At 43.3% G+C, this 19293-nt stretch overlaps 1 protein-coding gene across 13 annotated transcripts in view; it reads left to right on the top strand.

Annotated features, from left to right (window-relative positions):
• Positions 1–19293, top strand: part of LOC109899362 (microtubule-associated protein 4) — a 125139-nt gene that overhangs the window by 27326 nt on the left and 78520 nt on the right. For 12 of the 13 annotated variants that reach the window (XM_031836149.1, XM_031836151.1, XM_031836154.1 and 9 more), the window contains exons 2-3: positions 5766–5956; positions 9864–9920. In XM_031836149.1, coding sequence (XP_031692009.1) covers positions 5770–5956; positions 9864–9920 — 244 coding nt within the window. In that variant the 5' untranslated portion in view covers positions 5766–5769. The remainder of the gene's footprint in view (positions 1–5765; positions 5957–9863; positions 9921–19293) is intronic. The other variant, XM_031836152.1, reaches the window with a different exon arrangement.

Genomic DNA, 19293 nt, shown 5'->3' on the forward strand with positions numbered 1-19293 from the left:
CTAGAATGTGACATCCGAGGTCAGAATTCCTCATAGCTGTTTTCTATCTGCTCAGTAAAGAACATGATGGCTTTTCTGGAGTTTTGGGGATTTATTTAATGATTTGTAGAAAGTAATTAGAGGTTCTATTAAAGGTTCTATTATATATATTTTTTCCCCAATTGGCGGTTTGGAACTGATCGGTGTGTTGTGGCTAATTCCTTCAGGGTCATGACTTGGGTCTTGACTGGAAACATTGACTTACTACTTTTTTAGGACAAAAATAACTCTCCCAAACCTACACAACACAACTCATAATGCTTTAGGAACTAGGCTACTTTTCTGTAAAACCAGTTGACATAGTAACAGTCCTAACCCCGGATGCCCTAGATGAACAGGAAAGGGTGTGGCCTACATGAGAGAGGTCACAGCATAACGAGAGCACCGGCGTGACCTCATTTCCTCCCACACAGGCACGCCCCAGGAAGTATCTAGGAAGCCAATGACCTCATTGGACAGACTGTGTGACCTCAACCCCCGGTTGTCGGTTGTGACCGCAACCCAAATGGCAGGCCTACCACGGAAAATAAATGGTATCGAGCTGCCCGACAGTTGTTTTGGCGCCACAAGGGCCGCGGACGTTGCAATTTAGGACAGCCCAGTTCATGTGCCACTTTTCCCCTAAGGAAAACACTGTTGTTGCAGCCGGACAAACATTGACCAATGACCACAGTTGTCTGGGTCCTTCCAGCCCCTCATTCGGGTCCAAGGATGTCTGTGTCCAGAAGTGATGCACTGTATCTACAGTGTTTGGAAAAACTCTACATTTGTTTGAAGGGATTTTTCAGAGGACAGGCAAAGACCGCAGCACTAATCTAATTTAATACTAACCTTCACTTTCATACTGTACTTGTGAGTGACCCTTGAATCCCTTGCAGGTCTGGTCCCTGTCTTGGCGCAGTGCCCAGAGTGACTGCAGTAAGTTGATAGGACAACCCACACACCACTTAGGCTGCAGCACACGCTAAATAGTGCACTTGCCGTATCTACCATGTCTGTCATGTCAACACGTACGAGTGCCACTTAGAGAACCCGCAAAGGGGCTGACCTACCACGTCCATAGATTACGCTGGGCATTACGTCAGGTTTGGCGCATTGTCTGCTATTGTGGCTGCTTATGTGACAGGTGGCCATTTTTGAAATGCTCTTAAAGGGGCAGTGCAGTCAAACGTAATTTTCCCATACTATGAGCTCGAAATATCACTTTGAAGTTGTGATTATGCCCATTTAGTGTAAGAGCTTTTAGGAGTAAAATGCCTGTAATTTCAGCCTGTTCAGGTAGGATGGAGTTTTTGTCCCACAGCATGACATCACAATCTGATCTGATTATTCTGACCAATGACAAGTCATCTTTTATTTGCATTTCTAAACAGGGTGGATTGAGCCCTGCATGCTGATTGACTGAAAGCCGTGGAATATCAGACCGTATACCATGGGCATGACCCAATTCATTTTTTTACTAACCAGTTTATAATAGCAATAAGGCACCTCTGGGTTTGTGGTATATGGCCAATATACCATGGCTAAGGGTTGTATCCAGGTACTCCGCGTTGCGTTGTTCGTAAGAACAAACCCTTAGCCGTGGTACATTGGCCGAATACCACACCTCTTCGGGCGTTATTGCTTAAATATATCCTCCTACTTTGAAGGGGTTAGCCGGGTAGGCTCTCTAGAGTCTATTCAACTCTGACCCTATGAGGTCTGGAGCCCGCTGGTTTTCTGTTCTACCTGATAATTCATTGCACCCACCTGGTGTCCCAGGTCTAAATCAGTCCCTGATTAGAGGGGAATCACCCACCTGGTGTCCCAGGTCTAAATCAGTCCCTGATTAGAGGGGAATCACCCACCTGGTGTCCCAGGTCTAAATCAGTCCCTGATTAGAGGGGAATCACCCACCTGGTGTCCCAGGTCTAAATCAGTCCCTGATTAGAGGGGAATCACCCACCTGGTGTCCCAGGTCTAAATCAGTCCCTGATTAGAGGGAAATACATTTTTTTAAAGGAGTGGCACTTGCTTTAAGGTCCGGAGTTTAACATGTGGGGTCTATATGATCTTATCCGCCAATCAGGGCTGTGTATGTAAATATATTTACATTTATATCAACACACCCACACGTTCAGACTGAGCATTTCAATGGCAAAAGGAGGCTCAGGAAAATAAATGATACCAAAAATATATTTTTAGTTATTTTCATGAAATAAATACACACAGTGATTTATTAGACATGCAGCGACAATTTAAATATGCAATTTAAAAGACCTTTGATTCACCTACGTGTGCTGTCGGCTACAATATTGATCTGTTGCAGCAGAATAGAGAGGATAAACCTTCTCTATGGCCTTGTGTCATCCAGCGGACACACACACACACACACACACTGCCCCATCAGCCAGAGTACTAGACGTCCCGTTGGCCATTTGTTGGTCAGAAAGCCTGGCTTTCCTTTGGTTTCCTTCCTTTGTTGAAACAATATGGTTTCCGAGTGGCCACACCAAATTGTATTCAAGAGGTTAATGGTAGAATCTGAGCCAAAAATGCAGCAGCAACCGTTGGGTTGTTTTCTTGGAGCTCTAGCAATTTAGCCAATTCAGTTTCAACAACATTTATTGTAAATAAGAATTTGTTCTTACCTGACTTGCCAGGTTAAATAAAAAAATATCTAACTTTGCATCTGCACTGTTCTTCAGGTAAAATGTTCAGTGGAAATTGGTAAAAGTCGTCCTTGTGCATATGTTGTTTTTTTACTATACAATCATTGGTTTTTGTTTGGCTGACATTTTATAGTGAAAAATTGGAGTCTCCGCATCACTCTGTTGCCGTGGAATTGCCTGTATACTACTGCTGCTTACAGGAAACCTCCATGTAGACGAGTCTTACACTCTGTATTATGAATGTTCAGGTTTGAGTCGGTCTTCGAAACCCCATAGGGAAATATAGTTTACAGTACAACACATATGGGCAATTCCACAGTAACGGTATTACACTAACACTCAGATTGTGTCACTTTAAAATGTATGCCAAACAAAATCCATTGATTTCAAAGTTGAACAAACCATACAAGTCTAAGTCCAAGGACTACTACTTTTAAAATAAATTTAAAAAATGAAAATGTACCCCCTTTTTCTCCCCAATTTCGCTTTTACAATCTTGTCTCATCACTGCAACTCCCCAACAGGCTCGGGATAGGCGAAGGTCGAGTCATGTGTCCTCCAAAACACGACCCGCCAAAACACGCTTCTCAACACCCGCTCGCTTAACATGGAAGCCGGCTGCACCAATGTGTCGGAGGAAACACTGTTCAACTGATGACTTATGTCAGCCTGCAGGCGCCCGGCCCACCACAAGGAGTTGCTAGAGCACGATGAGCCAAGTAAAGCCCTTGCAGCCAAACCCTCCCCTAATCCGGACGACGCTGGGTCAATTGTGCACGGCCCTATGAGACTCCCGGTCACGGCCGAATCGAACCCCAGGCTGTAGTGACGCTGCAACAATGCAATGCCTTAGACCGCTGCGCCGCTCGGGGGGCCCCCACAAGGACTACTTTTAACAATTTACACAGAGAATTTGACAAAAACACATTTACTTTAAGAACTCAAAGTTTGGTCACAGAATGACGGTTTGTGCTGTTGATGCCATCATTCTGTTACCAAACTTTGCGTCTGCACTGTTGAAAGTAGTCCTTGTGCATAGAGTTGTATGGTTTGTTAAACTTTAAAATCAATGGCTTTTGTTTGGAATACATTTTACAGTGAAAAATCTGAGTCTAAGCGTAATTCCGTTTCCGTGGAATTGCCCATATGTAAAACCAGACACTGTAAAGTCACACTTTAAAACCAGTTCTGCGCCTCTATACTATAGCAATCTGCCATTGACTCGACGTTATACCATTGACTGGGCTATCAAATGAAATGTCACTGAAAAGGTTATACCTATAATGTGTTAAAGCGTCTGCACGCTTCCCATCCCAAACAGTTTGCATATATTATGATGGAATTTTGAGCAGTTTTTTTCTTCTTTTTGGTCTTCGGCAAATGTTTTGTTCGGGAGGCAAGCTGAAGTTTGGAGCCAAGGTCTAAGCCCCTTCTTCGGTCATTAGTCAACAATAAGGATTCATCAATGAAATGTTTGTTGTCATTCAACGATAGATGACTCGTTTTCATGCACATTATTTAACTTGAGAAATACTGCCCCAAACAATTTAGTTACATTTAAAATTGCACGACTAAGATCTACTCAGCAAAAACATCAAAAATGAATGACAGATTTCTTAAATTCATTTGGACTATTTTGAGGAAGTGTATACTGGCTACGGCATCTCAGGATGGACAAACAGTACTATTGCCGCTTTTAAGGGAGGCACCAGCCGAAACGAAGCATTTCGGAAGCCTATAGGCATTGTCACCACCCAGACTGTCCAGTAGATGGAGCTCCTGACGTGTTATGCTGTATATACACACAGACAGCTCTGTGAAAAGAGAGAGAGACAGAGAGAGTGAGAGGGCCCCACCATACAGATAGTAGCTCTACAATGAGCTCTGTCACTTCACACTGTACAAGTGCACTGGCTGGTCACTTCAACTCTTTTTTTTTATGTATGTCCACAATTTGAAAGTGTGCAGAGAAGGAAAGATGCAGAGAGCAGAGAAGGATTTAAAAGAGAGGGATGAAGAGAGATGGAGAGTGGTGCAGGCCAGGTTAGATGCCCTCACTGCCCAGGATGTGTGTTAGGGCTGGGAGGGAGGGAGGTTTTGCTGGAGCGTGTGCTGCTCTGCTCTAACCCTAATCCCTCTTTCTGATACACCATTGGCACATGCTATTCTAATCTCCCTGATTGAGGAAGGCAGAGGGAGGAGGGGTTGGAGTAAAAAGGGAAGAATGGAGGAGAGATTATAGGAGAGCGAGGGAGGGGAACGGAGAGGAGGAATGACTGAGGGAATGGTAAGGCTTAGCCTGTGGGGAAATGAAAATGGAGAGAGAGAGCGAGAGAGAGAGAGAGAGGGCGTTAGAGAGGGATAGGGGACCGGGGGACTGATCAGGATTATAACCTGTCATTACCCCTCCCTTTGACGTTGGTGAAAGATGACACCATATGACTCTGCAGATTCTCGCAGCTTCCGTGGTCAGATGACCCTAGAGCTGGGTCTTTCTCTCAAACCTGATCAGCAGCCGGCCTTTCCTGAGTGTCTCTCTCTCTCACTCTCTCACTCTCTCACTCTCTCTGTCTGTATGTATGTATACTTGCCCTAGTGCTACAGCAGCCTAGCGTGTGCTGTTCTCTTATTGGGAATCTGGATGTCCCAGATTATTGGGTTTGTGTGGGCCTAGCAGAGAGGCCTTGTGGCCCAGAAGGACATTACATTACAGGCAGGTTAGATAGAGAGACAGCTGGAACCTCAGGAGGCCTGCTTGCTGGCTCTGTCTGATTCTGGTTGGGAGAATTCATGAATGATGCATCTTCTAAGTATCAAACATGACTTGTTGGTACAGTTAAAATGTAACACACTGATGTAAGAAATTATAACTATTGTAACTATTTTATTACCTCAAACTGTATGTGTAATCTGTGTGTGTGTGTATATATATATATGTGTGTGTGTGTGTGCATGTTTCTCCTGCGGTATATATTTTGGCATTTGTCAAATGTTTCATCCATCCTAAACTGTCCTTCCTGGATCCCATTTGAATTCTAACCTTACACCACTGCTTGTCTCTGTCTCCCCCCTCAGAACCATGGCAGAGCTGGACCTGAGCCTGAGCGATGCTCTGATGGACAGTGTGCCCCAGGCTGGCCCGGAGGACCTGGTGGAGAGGGACTTTGTGGCCCAGCTGGAGGCCGAGGCCTTTGACGACCAGGTGGGCGAGACTGTGGGCAAGACGGACTACATCCCCCTGCTGGACAATGACGGGAACAGGGCAGGTGAGCTGACTGGAGGGGACGGGGTTAGGGGGATGAGGGGAACGGGAATGAGGGAGGTCATTGAGCTCAGTCACTAACACAATCATAGGTCATAAGTGAAGGTGAGCAAAAGGGGTTGGTTGATTGATTGATCGATGACAATGGGAATATGAATGAACACCTGCCAGATGTAGACTTATTAACCTACAGTGGATAACCTCAGACTGATGCACCGCTGGGCTTATCACTGTACATCCATCCTAACCAGGGGTCAGTGCTTAGTGAAGGGATGTGTAAGACTCTCTCAGGGTAATGCAGGGTGATGTGTAAGACTCACTCTTCTCTCTGGGTAATGCAGGGTGATGTAAGACTCACTCTTCGCTCAAGGTAATGCAGGTTGATGTGTAAGACTCAGGGCAGTGCAGGGTGATGTGTAAGACTCACTATTCTCTCTGGGTAATGCAGGGTGATGTGTAAGACTCACTCTTCTCTGGGTAATGCAGGGTGATGTGTAAGACTCACTCTTCTCGCTGGGTAATGCAGGGTGATGTGTAAGACTCAGGGCAGTGCAGGGTGATGTGTAAGACTCACTCTTCTCTCAGAGTAATGCAGGGTGATATGTAAGACTCACTCTTCTCTCTGGGTAATGCAGGGTGATGTGTAAGACTCACTCTTCTCTCAGGGTAATGCAGGGTGATGTGTAAGACTCAGGGCAGTGCATGGTGATGTGTAAGACTCACTCTTCTGATCTGGATAATGCAGGGTGATGAAAGACTCACTCTTCTCTCTGGGTAATGCAGGGTGATGTGTAAGACTCACTCTTCTCTCAGGGTAATGCAGGGTGATGTGTAAGACTCAGGGCAGTGTAGGGTGATGTGTAAGACTCACTCTTCTCTCAGGGTAATGCAGGGTGATGTGTAAGACTCATGGCAGTGTAGGGTGATTTGTAAGACTCACTCTTCTCTCAGGGTAATGCAGGGTGATGTGTAAGACTCACTTTTCTCTCAGAGTAATGCAGGGTGACGTGTTTGACTCACTCTTCTCGCTGGGTAATGCAGGGTGATGTGTAAGACTCACTCTTCTCTCTGGGTAATGAAGAGTGATGTAAGACTCACTCTTCTCTCAGGGTAATGTGGGGTGATGTGTAAGACTCAGGGCAGTGCAGGGTGATGTGTAAGACTCACTCTTCTCTCAGGGTAATGCAGGGTGATGTGTAAGACTCAGGGCAGTGCAGGGTGATGTGTAAGACTCACTCTTCTCTCAGGGTAATGCAGGGTGATGTGTAAGACTCAGGGCAGTGTAGGGTGATGTGTAAGACTCACTCTTCTCGCTGGGTAATGCAGGGTGATGTGTAAGACTCACTCTTCTCTCTGGGTAATGCAGAGTGATGTAAGACTCACTCTTCTCTCAGGGTAATGTGGGGTGATGTGTAAGACTCAGGTCAGTGTAGGGTGATGTGTAAGACTCACTCTTCTCTCTGGGTAATGCAGGGTGATGTGAAAGACTCACACTTCTCTCAGAGTAATGCAGGGTGACGTGTAAGACTCACACTTTTCTCAGAGTAATGCAGGGTGACGTGTAAGACTCACTCTTCTCTCAGGGTAATGCAGGGTGATGTGTAAGACTCACACTTCTCTCAGAGTAATGCAGGGTGACGTGTAAGACTCACTCTTCTCTCAGGGTAATGCAGGGTGATGTGTAAGACTCACTCTTCTCTCAGAGTAATGCAGGGTGATATGTAAGACTCACTCTTCTCTCTGGGTAATGCAGGGTGATGTGTAAGACTCACTCTTCTCTCAGGGTAATGCAGGGTGATGTGTAAGACTCAGGGCAGTGCATGGTGATGTGTAAGACTCACTCTTCTGATCTGGATAATGCAGGGTGATGAAAGACTCACTCTTCTCTCTGGGTAATGCAGGGTGATGTGTAAGACTCACTCTTCTCTCAGGGTAATGCAGGGTGATGTGTAAGACTCAGGGCAGTGTAGGGTGATGTGTAAGACTCACTCTTCTCTCAGGGTAATGCAGGGTGATGTGTAAGACTCATGGCAGTGTAGGGTGATTTGTAAGACTCACTCTTCTCTCAGGGTAATGCAGGGTGATGTGTAAGACTCACTTTTCTCGCTGGGTAATGCAGGGTGATGTGTAAGACTCACTCTTCTCTCTGGGTAATGAAGAGTGATGTAAGACTCACTCTTCTCTCAGGGTAATGTGGGGTGATGTGTAAGACTCAGGGCAGTGCAGGGTGATGTGTAAGACTCACTCTTCTCTCAGGGTAATGCAGGGTGATGTGTAAGACTCAGGGCAGTGCAGGGTGATGTGTAAGACTCACTCTTCTCTCAGGGTAATGCAGGGTGATGTGTAAGACTCAGGGCAGTGTAGGGTGATGTGTAAGACTCACTCTTCTCGCTGGGTAATGCAGGGTGATGTGTAAGACTCACTCTTCTCTCTGGGTAATGCAGAGTGATGTAAGACTCACTCTTCTCTCAGGGTAATGTGGGGTGATGTGTAAGACTCAGGTCAGTGTAGGGTGATGTGAAAGACTCACACTTCTCTCAGAGTAATGCAGGGTGACGTGTAAGACTCACACTTTTCTCAGAGTAATGCAGGGTGACGTGTAAGACTCACTCTTCTCTCAGGGTAATGCAGGGTGATGTGTAAGACTCACACTTCTCTCAGAGTAATGCAGGGTGACGTGTAAGACTCACTCTTCTCTCAGGGTAATGCAGGGTGATGTGTAAGACTCACACTTCTCTCAGAGTAATGCAGGGTGACGTGTAAGACTCACTCTTCTCTCTGTGTAATGCAGGGTGATGTGAAAGACTCACACTCTTCTCTCAGGGTAATGCAGGGTGATGTGGAAGACTCACTTTTCTCTCAGGGTAATGTGCTTGGCTTTTATTGTTCCCATCTCCATCAATGACTTCCTTCCATCTATTCTTCCTTCCTGGGAGAGATGAGCGAGAGAAAGAAAAAAAGAAAGAAAGAGAGCTCTACAAATCTTCTTTCACATTACCCCCACGCCACACACTAACATGGGTGTAGATCTATTACCCATGTATGTTTCTGTAATTGTACTGTATGTGTGTGTCTGTCTATAATTTGATTATGGTGTGTCCAAGTCTGTAAATTGTTATGTCTGATATTTGTCTGAAACATTTTCCCCACTGCTGTTGTCTTGGTTGGATCAGGTATCCCTTGAAAAACCTATTTGATCTCAATGAGACTAACCCGGATGAATGAAGGTTAAACGAACAATAGGTGGCCGTACTGGAGCGCGTGCAGCCAGGCGTCTTAGAGTTTCACATGCTGTATGAGCAGATCATGCATGTTCTAATGAAATGAACCCCAGGATTAGTCCTTAGCGTATGGGCTTCACCATCTACACCCAACCGATACCACCTTTAATCCATGGTATTGAATGTGCAGATAGCTGCCAACGTCTAATCTCACTTTAATTCAGACCTCCGTGGTTTCTGGGAAGGGCTGCCATAATTAGGCACGTAACTAGGCCCAACGGTGTAGGCAAACTATAACCCTAAAAGTGAGAAGAAGCGTGTGTGTGACGTTACATGGCCTTATGTAAGCAGCTCCAGATAAGAGACTGATGAAGCCAGACAGCGCTGGACAAGGCCTGCCATTTTGGGTCTGACGGTGTGTCACTCCAGCGGCTGCGGCCTGATTTTAGTGGAGTGTTTGTGTGTGGGTCCAGCAGACTGTGACTCAGCTGTAGGCCACGTCTCTTGTCCAGACAGTCTGTCCAGAGTTGCAGACTGTGTGTGGGCAGTTTTCCATGATGGCCAACTTCAGAAGTACCTTAGGCAGAAATTAAGTGTTGGTTCCAGCTGACGCACCAACACGCCTTGTTGTTGTTGTTGTTGGTGTGTGTGTGTGTGTGTGTGTGTGTGTGTGTGTGTGTGTGTGAGCAGATGCCGACTCTGTGTTGGAGAATGGCGAGCAGGACGCCCAAGGGGCACAAAAACCTGGTAAGAGATGATTCCCAAAATTTTCCACTCTGTCCCCGGCCACTCTGAACGTACCACCTGATCATTCTCATGCACCTTCGTTCGTCACGCCTCTTTCTGGTCCTTTACTTCCTACCTCCTGTGTCCTCGTCATTTGCTTGAGTTATTTCTCTTTTTGAGTGTTTTGACTGTGTGTGGTTGGGTTGGCTCCATTCTTACTTGTATAGTCAACCAAGGAATTTCAGGGCAGGATGTGTAAGGTTAGTTATATAGTGGTAGTCGAGGATGTGTAAGGTTAGTTATATATTGGTTGTACAGGATGTGTAAGGTTAGTTATATATTGGTAGTACAGGATGCGTAAGATTAGTTATATATTGGTAGTCCAGGATGTGTAAGGTTAGTTATATATTGGTAGTCTAGGATGTGTAAGGTTAGTTATATATTGGTAGTCTAGGATGTGTAAGGTTAGTTATATATTGGTAGTTATATATTGGTTGTACAGGATGTGTAAGGTTAGTTATATAATGGTAGTCGAGGATGTGTAAGGTTAGTTATATATTGGTAGTCTAGGATGTGTAAGGTTAGTTATATATTGGTAGTTATATATTGGTTGTACAGGATGTGTAAGGTTAGTTATATAATGGTAGTCGAGGATGTGTAAGGTTAGTTATATATTGGTTGTACAGAATGTGTAAGGTTGGTTACATAATGGTAGTCCAGGATGTTTAAGGTTAGTTATATATTGGTAGTCCGGGATGTGTAAGGTTAGTTATATATTGGTAGTCCAGGATGTGTAAGGTTTGTTATATATTGGTAGTCCAGGATGTGTAAGGTTAGTTATATATTGGTAGTCTAGGATGTGTACGGTTAGTTATATATTGGTAGTTATATATTGGTAGTCCAGGATGTGTAAGGTTAGTTATATATTGGTAGTCCAGGATGTGTAAGGTTAGTTATATATTGGTAGTCTAGGATGTGTAAGGTTAGTTATATAGTGGTAGTCGAGGATGTGTAAGGTTAGTTATATATTGGTTGTACAGGATGTGTAAGGTTAGTTATATATTGGTAGTACAGGATGCGTAAGATTAGTTATATATTGGTAGTCCAGGATGTGTAAGGTTAGTTATATATTGGTAGTCTAGGATGTGTAAGGTTAGTTATATATTGGTAGTCTAGGATGTGTAAGGTTAGTTATATATTGGTAGTTATATATTGTTTGTACAGGATGTGTAAGGTTAGTTATATAATGGTAGTCGAGGATGTGTAAGGTTAGTTATATATTGGTTGTACAGAATGTGTAAGGTTAGTTATTTATTGGTAGTCCAGGATGTGTAAGGTTGGTTATATAATGGTAGTCCAGGATGTGTAAGGTTAGTTATATATTGGTAGTCCGGGATGTGTAAGGTTAGTTATATATTGGTTGTCCAGGATGTGTAAGGTTTGTTATATATTGGTAGTCCAGGATGTGTAAGGTTAGTTATATATTGGTAGTCTAGGATGTGTAAGGTTAGTTATATATTGGTAGTTATATATTGGTAGTCCAGGATGTGTAAGGTTAGTTATATGTTGGTAGTACAGGATGTGTAAGGTTAGTTATATATTGGTAGTCCAGGATGTGTAAGGTTAGTTATATAATGGTAGTCCAGGATGTGTAAGGTTAGTTATATATTGGTAGTCCAGGATGTGTAAGGTTAGTTATATATTGGTTGTACAGGATGTGTAAGGGTAGTTATATATTGGTTGTACAGGATGTGTAAGGTTAGTTATATAATGGTAGTCCAGGATGTGTAAGGTTAGTTATATATTGGTTGGACCTTTTTGAGGTTCAACGACATCGTGTCACACACTGTAAAGGTACAAGGCCGTTATTCTGTCTTTCATTTCCTATTTATAGAGAGGTTCATCATTACCTTGCTCCTCTCTCTCACCTGTATCCGAGAGGCTGAATAGCCATTACTACTGTTCACAGGAACTCTATAGAAGTTACAGAATCTCCTGAATTGTGCATAAGAACCTTGAAGGGACAAGAAAGAAGTTGTTTCTGTGAACACTCATGTTCTGTGAACACTCTTAAGTGCTGCCGTGGATCACTTCAGTTTCTCAAGCGCTGAAGTGCTGTCTACTCTCATCCTTCCATCCAAAAGGAGGTGTTCTGTGACTAGCTGAGCAGTCTTTATCAGAGTGTTCTGCCTATCTGACGGAAACATCTGACGGAAACTTCATTATTGCCTGTCGCCTCTGAGGTAATTAACTAACTGCAGCACTGGAGGGATGAAATGAACTCTGCTCTGCCTGTATGCCATCTCCTATTGAACAGCCTTTTTAATTACCCACTAACAGACAAACGTGTGCCGTAGGACGTCTGCATATATTTCAATACAATTCAGCTGACTGTAAGGGGAATTCCACTTTGTGTGTGTGTGTGTGTGTGTGTGTGTGTGTGTGTGTGTGTGTGTGTGTGTGTGTGTGTGTGTGTGTGTGTGTGTGTGTGTGTGTGTGTGTGTGTGTGCTTTGTACACTCCTTTTCTTTCTTTGCTTCCATTTGCTCAGTCTAATTCCTTTGCCATTCTGACAATTCCAATCCACCACATGACCCTTTCTTGAAATACTGTGCATGACCTTGATGAGGTTGAAATTGCATGGAGGAAATAGTTAGTGTGATGCACCCATGCTCTGTTACACCAACACATACTTACCACACAAGTATAGTCCGACTCTCTCTCCCTTCAGCCCAGGTTGAGTTGAATAAGACTAGAGAGCTTGTGCCCGTTGGCAGTGTGGCTGTGCCCAGCATGTCATAGTGCCCGCCTGCCTTGCCCATCTGACCGTGGGTCGATGGGAGGGGTGTTACTGGGGAGCAGGACTGCAGGCGGTCGTCTGGGTTGGCATGACCTCTGTCCGTCTGTCTCTGTCCCCCGATCTGTTTGCATGCCTCGGTCAGTGTCAGTCACTGCGGTTACAAACTGTGTCTGAGTGTGTGGGGGCAGTATGTGTGTGTGGCAGGGATATGCTGTGGGACAGGGGTGTTCTCAGGGAGGATGTATTCTGGACTTCCAGACCAGGCTCCAGTCCAGACTTGGAGCCTGTATTCACTTAATCCTGTCTGACTCTTGATTTGCCTCAGATCCACTGTAGTACACAAGAGGATGTCATCAGCTATATCATAGCGATGTTGCGTAAATAGAAGATATGTCTAAATGAAATAACGTCTACCCATTGATAGTAGGAGATTAAGATATGTCTAAATGAAATAACGTCTACCCATTGATAGTAGGAGATTTAGATATGTCTAAATGAAATAACGTCTACCCATTGATAGTAGGAGATTTAGATATGTCTAAATGAAATAACGTCTACCCATTGATAGTAGGAGATTTAGATATGTCTAAATGAAATAACGTCTACCCATTGATAGTAGGAGATTTAGATATGTCTAAATGAAATAACGTCTACCCATTGATAGTAGGAGATTTAGATATGTCTAAATGAAATAACGTCTACCCATTGATAGTAGGAGATTTAGATATGTCTAAATGAAATAACGTCTACCCATTGATAGTAGGAGATTTAGATATGTCTAAATGAAATAACGTCTACCCATTGATAGTAGGAGATTTAGATATGTCTAAATGAAATAACGTCTACCCATTGATAGTAGGAGATTTAGATATGTCTAAATGAAATAACGTCTACCCATTGATAGTAGGAGATTAAGATATGTCTAAATGAAATAACGTCTACCCATTGATAGTAGGAGATTTAGATATGTCTAAATGAAATAACGTCTACCCATTGATAGTAGGAGATTAAGATATGTCTAAATGAAATAACGTCTACCCATTGATAGTAGGAGATTTAGATATGTCTAAATGAAATAACGTCTACCCATTGATAGTAGGAGATTTAGATATGTCTAAATGAAATAACGTCTACCCATTGATAGTAGGAGATTAAGATATGTCTAAATGAAATAACGTCTACCCATTGATAGTAGGAGATTTAGATATGTCTAAATGAAATAACGTCTACCCATTGATAGTAGGAGATTAAGATATGTCTAAATGAAATAACGTCTACCCATTGATAGTAGGAGATTAAGATATGTCTAAATGAAATAACGTCTACCCATTGATAGTAGGAGATTTAGATATGTCTAAATGAAATAACGTCTACCCATTGATAGTAGGAGATTAAGATATGTCTAAATGAAATAACGTCTACCCATTGATAGTAGGAGATTTAGATATGTCTAAATGAAATAACGTCTACCCATTGATAGTAGGAGATTTAGATATGTCTAAATGAAATAACGTCTACCCATTGATAGTAGGAGATTAAGATATGTCTAAATGAAATAACGTCTACCCATTGATAGTAGGAGATTTAGATATGTCTAAATGAAATAACGTCTACCCATTGATAGTAGGAGATTTAGATATGTCTAAATGAAATAACGTCTACCCATTGATAGTAGGAGATTAAGATATGTCTAAATGAAATAACGTCTACCCATTGATAGTAGGAGATTTAGATATGTCTAAATGAAATAACGTCTACCCATTGATAGTAGGAGATTTAGATATGTCTAAATGAAATAACGTCTACCCATTGATAGTAGGAGATTTAGATATGTCTAAATGAAATAACGTCTACCCATTGATAGTAGGAGATTTAGATATGTCTAAATGAAATAACGTCTACCCATTGATAGTAGATGTGTTTTTTATATATATAATAGCCACCTACTGGTGATGCAATTGTGCTAGACTACTTGCACGTAGCATCTGGTCTTTTCTGGGTACATTGATTCCATTTATCATTATCAAAAGTAACCTTTTGTTGAGCAGAGTAGAGCAGAGTAGAGCAGAGTAGAGCAGAGTAGAGCAGAGTAGAGTAGAGTAGAGTAGAGTAGAGTAGGATAGAGTAGAGTAGTGTAGAGTAGAGTAGAGTAGAGGCAGGAGGTATAAGTAGTAACTAGGTCAGAGAATTGAGACGTAAGGTAAATGCAGAGACGGTAAGCAACGTTTGGGAGCCATGAGAATGAGTGTGTGTGTTTGTGTTTGTACTGCATGATGCCACTGGCTGCGATGCATGTAGGTATGCCACTGGCTGCGATGCATGTAGGTATGCCACTGGCTGCGATGCATGTAGGTATGCCACTGCATGGGCAAATGCTTGGAGTAGGCAGGTGTTGTAGTTGGCAGAACTGGTTCTGTTGTGATCACTTTACTAACCAGCACTGTTGTTCTCTTCCCTATCGCCCCTCTCACCCACCATGTCCCCCCACTCCTATTCATACTCTTATCTCTCCATCTCACTCTACCTCCTATCTACCATTCATCTCTCTGTCTGAGTGTCTCTCTCTTCCCTATCGCCCCTCTCACCCACCATGTCCCCCCACTCCTATTCATACTCTTATCTCTCCATCTCCATCTCACTCTACCTCCTATCTACCATTCATCTCTCTGTCTGAGTGTCTCTCTCTTCTGTCATCCTCTTTTTCTTCCTCTCTTCCCTATCGCCCCTCTCACCCACCATGTCCCCCCACTCCTATTCATACTCTCCTTCCCTTTCTCTTGGATCATCTCTCCCTCCTATCTACCTCCTATCTACCATTCATCTCTCTGTCATCTCTTTCCTCAACTCTCCTCTCTCTTGTCCTTCCCCAACCCAAGCTTCAGAGGACTAGAACAAGCCACCGCCTGAGTGTCACCAGTGCTTCTGCTTCTCTGCACCTCTCCTCTCCCACCTCAGTACCCCCCCCTATAACAACCACACCACCACCACCGCACTGCCCATCAGCCTGGAGACCTCTGTAGGAAACATTGTGGAGCCTCTCCTGACTCTCGCCAGCCTTCCATCAGAATATGGGGGTTAGGGTGCTCCACTGCCGCCAGCACGAGTCTACTCTCTCTCCTACTCTGAGTCTAGAGGACTAAATGAGCAGAAATAAGCCTTCACCTACACAGATTAACAAGCACACAAGCACACAGTAGCTATGCAGGTACAGACTCACACACACACACACACACACACACACACACACACACACACACACACACACACACACACACACACACACACACAGATGCTTTGAAGTACTCTACACTCCAACCAGAGTATGAGTAGGGTCCTATACATTTTTTGTTGGTTGTCTGATATTTCTCCGTTTTGTTTTTCCAGGTTTCCATTTCCCCCAGTTTTTCTTTCTTTCAGGTTTTCGATTTCAAAATCACACTTTTTTAAATAGAAAAACAACTGAATTGGATGTTTTAAGTCCATGTTTTAACAAGAATGTTTAAACCACATCAGGAGACCACTTTTGAGGTCTGGGCAAATTTAGAAATCTCGATTTTTGGGTGTAATTACCCTTTTAATTCTAGTGTGCAACTAGCAACAGACTGTTGTTTATCAGTCAAAACCAAACAAAAAACACTTGAATGATGCGAACAATCATGATATCATTCTGCCAGGCAAGCACAGTCTACTTTGTAGTTAACATTTCAACGAGAAGGGTGTTGGGAGTCTTTCCATCTACCAGAAGGTTTTCATTAGCATCATCGCTAAGGCCACACGCACCGCTCATCCACAGACGAGGAGTTCTCGTTGCCTCCGCAGAAAGTTGCAGGAAATATACGAATCACTGATGCATTCTGTTCGTGTCATGATGAACTTGAGCAAATGAATACATTTTCAGTACATTTAGTCGATCCCCTATTAAGTCCAAGACATTCTAGAATATTGTTGAATTCCGCTTTAACGGACGGATTCCGTGATTCCGTCCGCGTCCTCCGCATAGCAAATTTTCTAGGGCCCAAGATGAGTGTTATAGGTGAGAGTACTGTTAATATGGCTGGTCATGATGACGGAGTGCCGTCACAAACACGCCTGTCTGTCACCCTGTCCTCTTCTCATATCCCATATGGCCCCTTGGGCTTTTTGACATATTGTTCCAGGCATTGATGTTGTTGTTCCAGGCAGTGATGCATACTACTAGTAACTGTAATATATTGCACACACATGGGCACGCCAGGATTACTCTTCAACGCACCCACACTCCTTATTTATTCATACGTGTAGTTTACATACTCACCCACACTCCTTATTTATTCATACGTGTAGTTTACATACTCACCCACACTCCTTATTTATTCATACGTGTAGTTTACATACTCACCCACACTCCTTATTTATTCATACGTGTAGTTTACATACTCACCCACACTCCTTATTTATTCATACGTGTAGTTTACATACTCACCCACACTCCTTATTTATTCATACGTGTAGTTTACAAACTCACCCTTCCACAAAGTTTCTCGACCCAATTTACAATGTAGCAATCTCTCTCTTTCAATTATCTCGCCCTCTCTTTCAATTATCTCGCTCTCCCTCTCTTTCAATTATCTCGCTCTCCCTCTCTCTTTCAATTCTCTCGCTCTCTCTCTCTTTCAATTATCTCACTCTCCCTCTCTCTTTCAATTCTCTCGCTCTCTCTCTCTTTCAATTATCTCGCTCTCACTCTCTTTCTCTCTCTCTTCCTTGTGTCACTCACTTTCTTGGTGATGTTTTATTATGCTTCAGTTGACAAGTTCATCTCCACACACACACACACACACACACACACACACACACACACACATACACACACACACACACATAAACTTTGATTAGATTTGACCCACAGTACCACTGCCAGCCGCTCTCCTCCCGTCAGCATCTTGTCTCTTACTGGGACAGCTCTGCCAGCCTGCTCTCCTAACACCAAACTCACGCTGCTTCTATCTCTGATGTCAGGTTGTCTCTGTCCTAAAGGTCTGGGCTGTTTCTGAAAGTCACATTTCTCTCTAACACACTACTTTTTAACACATGCCACTCGACGTGAACGTTTGCACGCTTTCTCATTCATCTGTCTTTTGTTTCAGTTCAGTTTAAAGTAAGTCAAGTGAAAGTTAAGGATGACTTAAACATAATTGCGAGGTTTACCAACCTATTTTCCCCGATGGCTTTGCTGTTCTGAGAGCGTCGTCCCCTTGATTTTGACGACTCTTCGTGTGGTTGATATCAAGCCTCCCCCTCCCCTTCTACTGGATAGCCCATCTGTGTACAGCGCTGTTTTTCTAGACTGTCCGCCCGTCGTAGTCTGTCCATCTGTCTGCACATTGTGCTAATAAACTCTTCCACAACCTGGCTCTGCATTCCTCTTTCTTCACCAGTTAACCTCCAATTAACCCCTTGTTGATTCTGTGAATGTTGCTTTGTGCTTATCGATGTTTGTCGATCCGGTCTTTTTATTTCCCGTTCAAATGATATCGTGAAATGTTAGTTCAGTCCGCCGAACTCTCTTTTTCCTGAAGGCGTTGAAAGACCATTCTTACCATAGTAACCTTTCGATGCTGTGTGTTCTTGCCATGTTACAACTTACATTAGACATGACCCTCTGTTTCAGAAGCCTGCTGGTGGCCGAAACGGGTACACTTTACCGGGGCTTTTTTTGAAATAGCCTGTCTTAATATACAGTATAATATATTATTCATATGAACAGACAAACGACTGAACCATCCATTTTAACGATGGGCGATTTAAATGGAATTTCATTCATTCAAATGTATGTTTTTTCACAACATTCCATTTGCCTGAATTTTTTTTCTCTGTTTTATGACTGTTTATGTCCGCTTGTTTTAATGTTGTTTTAATGTTGTTTTAATGTTGTTTTAATGTTGTCTCGTCTGACCAACTTCTTTTAGCAGGCATTGTAGCAAATGAACCCAGGTCTCATCAACGATCTCTCAAGCACAAGCCCACATGCTAGTGTTAAGCCAGACAATCGTTCCATTTAAAGTCTAGCCAACTTGGCTCTATTTGCTAGCTAACAGTTGAATCGTTACAAACACACCCTTCTGTTCATCTCCAACTGTTTGAACACACTCCTTCGCTCCTTCTGCTGCGGCTCTGCGCCTTCCCATTTTACACACACACACACACACACACACACACACACACACACACACACACACACACACACACACACACACACACACACACACCAAGCCCCTGCCACTCACAGCAACAAATATGAATCACTTCTTCCTCTCTGACAACAAGCAGTTTCAACTCGCTATTTGCGTTTGAGGTTTGGTCCAACAGAGTCATTTCTGTAATAGAGGAGAAGTTAACCTTTCTACCTATTCCCTTTGTATGTCTCAACTCCTCAAACTGCGTGACGAGCAGCCCCCTATCAAAACAGAGGTATCAATGAACATTTCATTCTGGAAAACGAAAGCTCAGTTTGTGTTTCATGCATTTTGGGCCTCCGACTGTAATACTAGCTATCGAGTCTGTGTTTTATAAATGTGCAATGAGCATAAAAACAATGATATAAAGGAGTTGGCAA

The sequence above is a fragment of the Oncorhynchus kisutch genome, linkage group LG11, assembly GCF_002021735.2.
Source record: "Oncorhynchus kisutch isolate 150728-3 linkage group LG11, Okis_V2, whole genome shotgun sequence".
Taxonomy (NCBI): domain Eukaryota; kingdom Metazoa; phylum Chordata; class Actinopteri; order Salmoniformes; family Salmonidae; genus Oncorhynchus; species Oncorhynchus kisutch.